Source organism: Eptatretus burgeri, chromosome 1 (genome assembly GCF_056783735.1).
Source record: "Eptatretus burgeri isolate ZD-2024b chromosome 1, Ebu_testis_v1, whole genome shotgun sequence".
NCBI classification, from domain to species: Eukaryota; Metazoa; Chordata; class Myxini; order Myxiniformes; family Myxinidae; genus Eptatretus; species Eptatretus burgeri.
Window position 1 is genome coordinate 14,648,099 of NC_140961.1, and position 11,357 is coordinate 14,659,455.

The 11,357-nt window shown below is 41.3% G+C and overlaps 1 protein-coding gene across 3 annotated transcripts in view; it reads right to left on the reverse strand.

The window, feature by feature from the left end:
• Positions 1-2,568: 2,568 nt before the first annotated feature.
• Positions 2,569-11,357, reverse strand: part of LOC147033913 (uncharacterized) — a 9,213-nt gene continuing 424 nt past the window's right edge. The window contains exons 1-2 of one of the 3 annotated variants that reach the window (XM_085872717.1): positions 11,315-11,337; positions 2,569-9,770 (exon numbers count right to left, since the gene is read on the reverse strand). In XM_085872717.1, coding sequence (XP_085728843.1) covers positions 8,713-9,720 — 1,008 coding nt within the window. In that variant the 5' untranslated portion in view covers positions 9,721-9,770; positions 11,315-11,337 and the 3' untranslated portion in view covers positions 2,569-8,712. Of the gene's footprint in view, positions 9,771-10,333; positions 11,257-11,314; positions 11,338-11,357 lie in introns of those variants that run through there. The other 2 variants (XM_085872730.1, XM_085872723.1) reach the window with 2 other exon arrangements.

Consider the following 11,357-nt stretch of genomic DNA (forward strand, 5'->3'; position numbering starts at 1 on the left):
CAAAAACCCCAGATATATCCATTGTCATTCTCATCTGTGTTCAGAAGCATCTAATCCAGATACACAGTCCATTCACCGGTAGCAATCCATCTTGGGTTTGTGCAGCATATGCCTGTCTGTCCGGGTCTTGCAAGTCTGGAGTTTTGTATTACGAGCAGCTGCCCATTCGGTGAGTCGAGAAAGTTCAAGTCGTTCGGTGTGCAGACGCACAGCCCTTTCTCTCTGGTACTCTTTCAAGTATTTTCAGATTGCTTCAGAAACTGTGTGAGCCATTTCAGGTGACAATCCTAATCATGCACACACAATATATTTTATTTCGCCCCAAACTCTTCAACTTCCTGGGGTTTCTGCGCACGTGCCCCAAGTATTTCAGAAGTCAAGTATTGACGAAGTAGTTGATATTTCATGTCAGTGGCAATTCTCAGATACTCAGGGCAACCAATTACACTATATTGGAGTTGGCACTATGACTCATGAGCCTTTTGTTTATTTATTTTTTCATCCAGAGAAGCTGACTAAGAAAGTAGAGAAGGCTATAACAGTAAGGAACAGGCAAAGAGGGGGGGGGAACAAAAGCTCCATGAAGTCAAATAAAACAGAACAAACTAGAGGGGGAGCACTCAGAAGAGTGCAAAACCTCTGCCGCCAATACTGCTGGGTCACTCAAGTGAACCTTATATCTTATTCATTAAATATGATGTCAGCAGTGCTGACAGTTATAGTTCTTTTCTCCATTTTTTTTTTGGGGGGGGGGGGGGGTTGGAAATCACTTAAAACGTAAAAATGCAACAAAAAATCGAAATTTTGTTGAAATAAATTTGCAAATTTTTTTTTTCTCTAACAATCTTTTTTGGGGGGGGGTGGAAATCACTTAAAACATGTAGAAATGCAAAAAATTTCCCCTTTTTGGGGGGGGGCGGGGGGGTTGGAAATCACTGAAAATATGTAGAAATGCAAAAAAAAAATTTCTCTAACAATATTTTTTGGGGGGGTAACAATTTTTTTAGTGGGGGGGGGGGGGTTGGAAATCACTTAAAACATGTAGAAATGCAAGAAAAAAAAAATTTTTGGGGGGTAAAAACATTTTTTTTGGGGGGGGGGGGTTGGAAATCACTTAAAACATGTAAAAATGCAAAAAAAAAAAATTCTCTAACAATTTTTTTTGGGGGGGTAACAATTTTTTTTTGGGGGGGGGGGTTGGAAATCACATAAAACATGTAGAAATGCAAAACAAAAATTTTTTTGGGGGGGGGTAAAAAAAAACATTTTTTGGGGGGGGGTTGGAAATCACTTAAAACATGTAAAGATGCAAAAAAAAAAACATTTTTTTTCTCGAACAATTTTTTTTGGGGGGGGGGGACCAAGTCCAAAATTTAATGGCATGATCCTTGGACCATACCTAACCCCCCACCAAGTTTCGTCGAAATCCGTCGAGGAGTTTTTCCGTAATACTGTTCACAAACAAACAAACAAACAAACAAACAGAAAGGGGTGAAAACAGTAACCTCCATCCATCTTCGAAGATGGCGGAGTAGAGGTTAACCAGAAAACAAACTGAAGTTGTTCGAAGGAAAGAGTGTGGACAGGTACAATCGCAAGTTCAAGTGGCCTTTGTCAGCATCTTTTCTTGAATTATGGAGTCAAAAGAAAATAGCATACCTACCAACCAAAGAAATATTCAACTCTACAAAGCAAGTTTCCCGTGCCCGCAGGGGATTTCTAAACGGGTTGGAGATGGAGCCGGCAAGAATGCAAATGTCGTCTTTTGTCATTGAGCCAGAAAGCTGGGAGAAACAATTCACATTTATTGCTACATCTGATGCAATTTAAATGCTCTAATGGCAGCGAGGTGTTCCACTTGAAACTGTTTTTTGGATACATGGAGCTTTTTGATGCCTCGGGTCCGCAACGAAAACTTGTATCGACGTCGAAGCCAGCGATCAATTGCACACTAATAGTAGGAGGAGAATATCAATTTGAAAGCATGCTTCATCCTCCCACGAGGTGTACGTGGAAACATAGATTATTGTTTCATTTAAACCTTTCATTTCCAGTTTGTGACAGTCAATTAATTGCTGGGTAATCCTTCCTAGAAATGAAATAAGCAAGTATCAGATGGAGAGTGCATCTCGACCGTCAAAGTTTTGATCAAACACTGAATCCCATTTGTTGAATCGACCAATGAATCATGAATTTTGCAATTTGGTCAAGGAGGTTTCACACAGTGGCCTACTTTACAAAGACACAGGAGGATCTTTAATGTCCAGCAAGATGACAGGAAAACCCTTAAACACATGCATTGATTCGATGATTTGTCTGCATGATAATGTAGTTGCAAGAAATTGAATCCAGACAAAAAAAGATCAAAGATGAGGACGGCCTGCAAGTGATGGTGTCAGCCAGATTTATTGAAAGCAAATTAAACCACCTTGGAAATGTAACATTCCACTGTTCAATGAACATACATAGAAAGACTAGAACGGCACTCGGACGAGCACATACCTCTACCAAGTAGAACAGTTTGTTTTGTATCCCACTCATCCACCAAGTTTTTTTCATAACTTGTCATTCATAACTGGTCAATAACTTTTTGAAATATCGTGTTAAGTATTGTTTTTGGACCCATCTCTCAATTATGAAGAATCACTTAAAATGCTTTGATCTGGATCATCACCAAAATCGAATCGGTTCATCCTTGCCACAAAAAGGACAAACTCATTGCTGCTCACAAAGACTCAAACACCAACTCAAGCTGTCCTGTCCACCAAGTTTCATCCGAATCCATCCATAACGTTTTGAGATATCCTGCTCAAAGAGACAGAAACACGGGTGAACATGTAACCTCCGTCCACCTTCAGTGGCAGATGGGAATAATTTTAGAAATCAACAGAAATTTTTTTTCTGGAAGGAAGGTTTTCAGAAGCCACAGAGAGTCATAACACAGCGTTTTTAGTTTTATAAGAAAGAACACCCGAATGCACAACTTTACATTCAATTTCTTGAAGACCCTGCAGGTAAGACACTTCTGAAGATTATAGCTTTACTGCAGTTTTTAAAGCAGAACACAGTATTGCTATGTTGAAAGGAAGCTGTTGGAGTTGCAGGATGAAAATAGCAATCTCAGGACGTGACTGTTCAGAAAGATGGCTTTTACAAATGGAGAAATTCAGAAGTTTCAGATTGTGCATCTGATGATCCACACCATTCTGAGAAACATCTGCAATGCTGTTACCGAAATATCCACTCAATTTAGAATTGTTTTATGCACAAAAGAGATTGAAGGCAATAAGCAGAAGTTTGTCATGTGCATTATATGCAACCAGTTTATTTGATGTTCAATAACATCCATCAAATCTTAACAGGAGATTCCTCCAAGATGTTCTGACAACTGCCGATTGAGCATGTCAGGGAACAGTCTTGCAATGTGGCGGGAAACATAGCTGGAAAATATTTGGCATGTCAGGCAAAGAACATCGAACCGTTTAACAGGGTGAGGGTGAAGAAGGAGGACCGAGAGAGTTCATAGAACACCTTACCTCATGCAGTCTTGGAGAAAAAAAATGACAGCAAATTTGCTTGATCGAGAGGATACAAAATGCCATAATATTTTGTCCCAGGTACTGCTAAACGAAAGGGTTTTGAAAGTGCTAAAAAGGCGATTTGTGTTCTTATGTTAAATTATATAATTGAATTAAAATTTTAAAAAGATTTTAAAGGTTGTTGAAAAAAAAAATTCCAGAAGTTTACACAAGTCGATGTAACACATTACATTAGTTCGACGTGCCTGTTTGTGTCCATTATGGCATCTTTAAAAACAGTAAGTTTATTTTTAGAATGATTTTCAAATTTGTTTGACTGCCAGACAGGCAGACAAGCCGGTAGGTGGACATGGGTAGTCGATCAAGTCAAATTTAGTCGTTTTTTAGCCGTTACAAGCCAACAAAAGCGTCCATAGCAACGGTTCTTTCTCACACATAACTAGAACATACCATGAACCTACGATACCAGTTTCATGTATATCTGACTCATTGTCTCTGAGATATCAGGATATCTCTGAGATATCAGGACACGAACTTCGTTTTTTTATTGTTTTCGACCAGGGTTCATTCAAAGTCTATCTTCTCTGACAGTTTTCATAGGATCCGGCTGGAAATTTTTGACAATATGGCTGAATGTACTGCCCACAGTCGCTCATGGCCAGATTTTTCATTTTCGAAAATATTTTATTTTTTGAGATTTTTTTTGAAAATTTCAAAGGTCCGTTGCTGGGCAACGGATGGGTCCATATCAACGGTTCTCGTTTGCACACAACTAGGTCATGGTATGAACCTACCAACCAAGTTTCATCGAAATCGCCATTGTATTAATGGAGCACTGGACCGAACAGACATACATACAGACAGACAGACAGACAGACAGACAAACATATCGACGGAAATACTGATAATAAGGGTAGCCTAGATCGACTACCCAACACAGTAAAAAGAAAAAGAAGAAAAAGAGCAATCAGAGATTGCAGACGCTCGCCAGGATTCGTTTTGTGTGGCGTTTCTGTACTGGTGTGTTACGTAATTAATAAGAGACAAAATTAAAACAGCCACTTTATAACTGCTGGCAGTGATGACCGGGTACCAAGATGTCCCACTTTGATGCAACCCCGCTTTGACCCTGACCCATGACGTTTGTTATTATTATTATTCCGTTGAATTCAGAATGGGATTAAAATAAATTCAATTCAAATCAAATGGAAGATCAAATGGGTACAGTACTGCATTGGAGTAATCAGAAGGAACCTGAACAAGTAAAAAGCAAAGATGAAGTCATCAGGAGGAACCTGGATAGGATTCACATTTCAGCCGCTACTCCTCTACCCTCAAACCCTTCGAGACACAGCCAAGTGAGCCTTGTTCAAAAATAAAATTGAATTATTCTGGCTGCCAGACCATGTGTCCGATCACCTTGAAATTTAAAACATTTATTCCACATCACTATTCGATCAAAATTGTGGAGTTTTACATCAATTGATTAAGTGGTTCCAGCGAAAACACTATTTAATAATTTTCTTCAATACAATATGGCTGCCAAACCATGAGACCTATCAACTATTCCCGACCAAACTAGTACACCCAAGGCTTGGGGAACATTTTTGTGAAGTTTTCCTTCGATCTGTCCAGCCATTCTAGAGAAAAATATATATTTTAATAGTTTTTATGGTAAATCCAATATGGCTGCCAAACTATGTGACTTTGACCCTTGACCTTTTATGTGTGAACCTTTGTTCCTCATGGATAAGCAGTCATACATGTCAAGTTTCACCTCGATCTGTTCAGCCATTTCAGAGAGGATTTTTGAAGGCTTAAAATATATATGGCTGCCGAATCACGTGACCAATGACGTTGTCAATTTTTTTTTTCTTCTGTGGACCATTTTATCTCTAGATGACCCTCAATTTTCATACTGATCAGATGTAGTGTTCTACATATGCAATTTGGATGTCAACGAAGGCTCCTATGACATCATAAAAAAAAAAAAATCACTCATTCCGCATGAGGACGACGTGCTGTGTGCCAAGTTTCAATTTTTTCATTGATGCGGTTTCAGAGTTACAGCTAGGTCTAAAGTTTTTCCAACATTTCTGCCACACCATGTGACCTATGACATCATAATTATCAATAAAACATTTCACATGAGCAGTCGATCCTTTGAAAATTTAGTCTCAATCTACCAAGCGGTTGTGGAGAAAAAACACTGTAAAGTTCTGTGCGGACAAAGACTGACAGACAGAAAGAACACTGAACCAATTGCTTCACCCTGCTTCTCACACTTGGGGTAAAAAGGAGAGGTCCACGAATACAACCACACCAAATTAAGGCAAGACTCAAAACACCATAGAGTAGACTTTCACCAAATCATTTTAAAATGTCACTTTTAATATTCACATAAGAAACCTACTTCTGGAGGAGTTTGTACATCAGCTAACAAAGGATTTCTGGGATGTGGAGGGAACAATGGGAATTAGTTTTTATTTGTTGAGGCTTGTTACGACTGAATTAATTTGTTCACAAAGAAAAACAACCGAGTTCTACCTTGAATGAATTGTTCACATTTGATTTTTGGGATTTATTGTTAGCCATTCTGTCCAAGCAAGCATTAGCAAAATGAGTTACTGTATCAAGATTCAAAATAGCTTTTTAAAATTTATTTAAATATTATACAAATGAGTCATACGGTGGCCCTTTTTGAAACAGAACTGAAATAGGAAAACTTTTTTAAATGTAATGAGCACCTGACTGCATCATTGCTGAGAAGGTGGACATTCTGCTGATGCAGCGCCGTCCGGATAGGGAATTAGTACAAGGGCCGAGTTTTTAGAAAGGCTGGAACGATGTGTACCGCATCATCTTACGTGGAACCATCATACCAAAGACGACCGTTGTAACCTTTAACGAGCACATGGAGAGGAGCTTGTAAGTAAACCACTAATGAGGAAAAGTATTCAAAGCAAGAGCAAAGCGTTAAAATCATTCGTGGTATTGAAGGAGACCATCCCTTTTGAATGAATTTAACCACACTGAGGTTCAGAGATTTTATAGTGTTTGGAGAAGAGACCATCACTTACTAATTTATTACACAACAATTGCTCAGACCTCAAAGAATACCGATTGACGAATCATCAAGACCATCAAAATTGTCCTTTTATGTGGACGGGTATTGTCCTGATCCAGATCCTTTTGCCACAGAGTGTAAAGGCTTTGTCAATCGAAAGTTGAAAGATTGAGCCATTTTATCAGGCCTGCATTCTTCCACCAACATCATGGATGGCATTTACAATGTCCACGGGTTAAATAATTATTTTCCATTCCGCTGTCACCAAAATGAGCCAGCAGTTCTGGCTTTAGGGCTGAGACGTACGCACACTCGTCTCTAAGCCGTCTAGCCTGGGTTTGAATCTCAGCCCAGCTATGAAACGTCATCTGCCATTTCACAGGCAGGGTGATTAAACGTTTGTGCCGTCCCTCTGACGGACGTTAAACGGGGCGTCCCGTCTGCCGGCATGAGTTTGTGGACGTTAAAGATCCCACTCAGTCTTTTGTGAAGAGTAGGTGAGCTATCGCTGGCACCCTGAACCAGCAGAGGGCACAGCATCAGCGGCAAAGCCATGCCCTCGGCCAACGATGCTACCCCGCAGCCTTGTGCTGCCTCCGGACGAAGTAGTAGTAACGGCTTTTCAAGTTGGAGAGTAAAACCTGATCAACATTTCTGTAGCATTCAATCACGAAGAAAATGAGTCATTGCATTTTTAGAATTCAACTTGAATTTTTGAGAAAGTAAAAGTAAAAAAAAAGGTTACAGGTATATTGAGAAAGTGAAAAATCACAGGTACAGCAACATAAGCCTCAAGAGTGTGCAGTTCTTTAACATTACAAAAATAAGGCTTTCATAATGCTCCCAAGCTGAATATCGGCTTCACGTCGCCGCAGCAGTACTATGAACCAACAAAGCCAAATTTTCAGCAAAAGTGTAGAAAAACAAACAAACCACACAATAAACTCAAATGTATCAACCTATTGGGCTGTACAATGCAGTGGTCCGGCAATATATGTTACACATATACAAGTAGATAAAGATAAAAGATATAGTGTATAAAATAACTCATTTCTAATACCTATGGAGAGGATTAGTGTCAAAACGATGGTCGCGGCAAGGACTATAGTGTTGGCTTTGATTGCACGCCATCGAGTCGTGTTACAATATCATCGCTTAGCGTTTCAAAAACAAACTTCTGTTAAAAATTGAGAACTCCAATGCAGCTGTGACTCAGCAATGCACGCCACATGATTGACAACAGTAATGTCATACGATTTGACAAAAGGCAAAAAAAAAATGTTTTAAAGGTTCGTTTGTTTGTTTTTTTGCCGTCGGTTAAAATTAGAGTTAACTTACTATTTGTGTTTCATCAGTCATATTAGAGATTTAAGTTATTACACTATTTATTTCCCACGTGTAAACAAATGGGGGAGGGCGGAGGGGGGAAACGATTTCCCATTTGTTTAAAAGTGATGTTCGTCCTTTCTCGAGTTGGTAGGGTGGCTTCGAGGTATGCGCATTCGCCTCTGAACCATCTCGCCTGGGTTAAAATCTCGGCCCAGATACAAACTGTCGTCTCGTAGGCAGGGTGAGTGTGCCGTCCCTCGGATGGACGTTAAACTTGGCATGCCATCTGCCGGCGTTAATTGGTGGACGTTAAAGACCCCACGGAGTCAACCTCGAAGAGTAGGTGAGCTATCGCTGGCACCCTGGCTGAATTACAAATTCCTGCCTCAACTGCTGTTGGAGAGGTAATGGCAAACTACCCAACATAACCCATGCTCAGGAAGCTTCTGTGGTGGCACTGACACTCTGAAACAGAGTATGGTGAGAGAGGAGAGGAGGAGGAGGAGTGGTGGAGGTGGAGGGAGATGTGTCGTTTCTGTAATTTGCTTTTTTTTAAGTTGCAGGAAAATGTTCCCTAAGGGATTTTAAAAAGTCATCTAAAAAAAACTTGTCGATCACGATCGTCTGCAACAAAACTGTCCACATGATACTGACGTCACAATCAACCTGAGGCAGAGTGATCAAAACACTGCACCAAAAACAATGGGTTGTTTTCCCCAAGCCAGGAGCAGATGAGTGTGCATAACAAGATGGTAAAGTCTAAAGCAGAGGAGAAGTTCATACCCTAATTTCATCATCGTCATCGTCATCTTCAAAGGCAAACTGTTCACCGACCTCCTCATCCGAGGCCTTGTCAAAAGAATCCGAAGACATTTTATGACGCCCATCCTCCCACGGCGTCGCACCGCTCTCGACCGAGCTGCCTGAGGACAGGTGGCATGATGCAGACAGCACCTTACGATGCGGTGTTTTCTGCACGCCCCCGTGTTCCCAAACTAGCTCCGTGCGCACCGTGCGTGGTTTTGGCTGTGGCCGTACATCAGACGGCGATGTCGTAGACTCAAACCCGCTGTCATAGTTCCAGTTACGTGGTGCTGAGGGACTGCAGCGTTCTGGCCGCCGGTTGGGCAATTCACTTTCCACATCGCCACCGACCTTTTCAGATTGTCGAGCGCTTGGTAGTTTTGGCCTGCTCGGTCTAGCATCACTGCATGTCGAGCCTTGACTCTGCAAAACGTCACTTTCCATGGGAACTTGATCCGTCGGCATCAAGCTACCTCTATTCATCACACTTAAAATGTCATCCAACATTGAAGGCCCAAGGTCCAAGTCAAACGAAAGCATTGGGTCACCACTGACAGAGGGTGAAGTTGAGGTCGCAGCCGGCTGAGTAGCCACACACATGTAGTTATCGTAGCTCTCAACATCTGAGCCACTATTCCTGTGACCTTTACTATGACCATTTAACGTTCTGGTTATCTGAGGTTGGTTTACCATTGGCAATGACTCGTTACTTCTTGAATTGGACGAACACTCACTGCCACTCCGTACCGGCAACACAGTATCTGCAGTCGGGTGTGTGAAGCCATCAATGGTACTTCCATCTGCTCCCAGAAGTGGGTCAGCAGATGAGGACTGCGTCACAGGCTTGGGCGTAGCGAGGAACGATGTATCACCAAACGCATCTCCGCCACGTCCAATGTGCATCGTGTGTCGGAAGTCCCCCATGGGTCCACTGATGGCATTCCGGTCAATACGTGATCGTCTCTTCGCCTGCCTGAACATTGGTGCGTCGTTGCGGAGCACGGACAGCCCAGCTGGTTGAAGCAAGAAATCTATGGTGCAGAAACAAAGAAAAAGGAAAGGGATTAAGAGACCATTGCACAGTTTCAGCAAAAGCCTCGCACGCCCAATATAATAAAACAAGAAAGATGTCGTGCATAGCACAACACTTGCAAAGTCCATAAAACAAATTTGACTTAAAAAAAAGAATTTGTTGTTGAAGTCATTGAGCTGAGATGCAAATGCTCTTCAAGCTTCAAATTGATGGGATGAAAATTGAGAAATTTTAGAAATCTAACAAAGTTGTTGACCTTTTACCGAAATTGACCTTTGACCTCAAAACCAATAGGCTTCTTGCTTATGATGAATTCTACCATGTGGTGAAGTTTCGTGAAGATCGGTTTAAAATTGCGACCTGTAAGTGATTGAGAAACAAACAAACCAACAAACAGACTCTTCGATTCTCGCAAGTAATAAAATCCACATTCAAGAACCAACACGGACTTTAACAGATTATTTTATTCTCAAGATTCATTAATCGTCCAATAAATCAAGAATGATTAAAAAAAAACACCCCTCATAACTACTTTTATTCACATGTCATTAACTCGGTCACCAAAGGTTATGTTTTCACCCCCGTCTGTCTGGCAGCCGGATATCTCAAAAATACGGAATGGATGGTTTGAGATGAAACTTTCCAGGTAGGTTGGGTATGTGACGAGGACGAAACGATTCAACTTTCATGGAGATTCCGATGATTTCAAAGTGATTCTTCATTATTTGGAGATGGGGCCAACTACAATGTCTCAAAATGTTGTGGACAAGTTATGGAAAAACCTGATGGATTAGTTTGAGAAGATGTCGTAGTTTGAGAACTTTGAGAAGATGGATGAGAAGAACAAGTTGATTCGATTTTGGCCCAGGTGTGGACACAGATCGTAAACTGTTCTGTCTGGTGGAGGTATGCGCTCTCCCGAGTGCCATTCCAGTTATCTTTTCACCAGTCTGTCTGTCTGTTTGTTTGTTTCTGTCCATCCGTCTGTGAGCAGGATATCTGAAAAAGTTGTGGACAGATTCGGACGAAACTTGGTGAACAGGTTGGGTGTGTGATGAGGACGAATTGATTCGATTTTTGTGAAGATCCGGACCCGAGAATTTCTTTTAATTCTCGAAGATATAGATATGAGACAAAAAGGGTATCTCGCATGATACCTCAAGAGGTCGTGGACGAGTTGATGAGGTGACAAGAACAAGCCGACTCGTGAAGTGTTCTACCTGGCGGAGGTGTACGTTCTCCCGAGTGCTGCTGTTGTTGTTTGTGTTGTTTATACCTTGCACAAGACCCGTATACGTCGCACTTTCATCAACAGGGGGCACCAAACAATCGGTGGAAGTTTGTGGGACAGGACAAGCGAACTCTGGCTTCCTGTAGTTCGAGATTTGCGACACGCGGACAAAGTTAAACATTTCGAGAGGGAGCGACATCAATTGTAAAAATGACTCTCAACGAGAAACTTGTTCATTTCGAAAAAAATAAAAAAGTCAAAAAGTGTGAAAAACTTCTTCCTGATCCAGACATCCGGAAGCAACGTCTAACCGGTGTGAGATGGACGGACGCCCGTCGGACAAACACCGAGGAA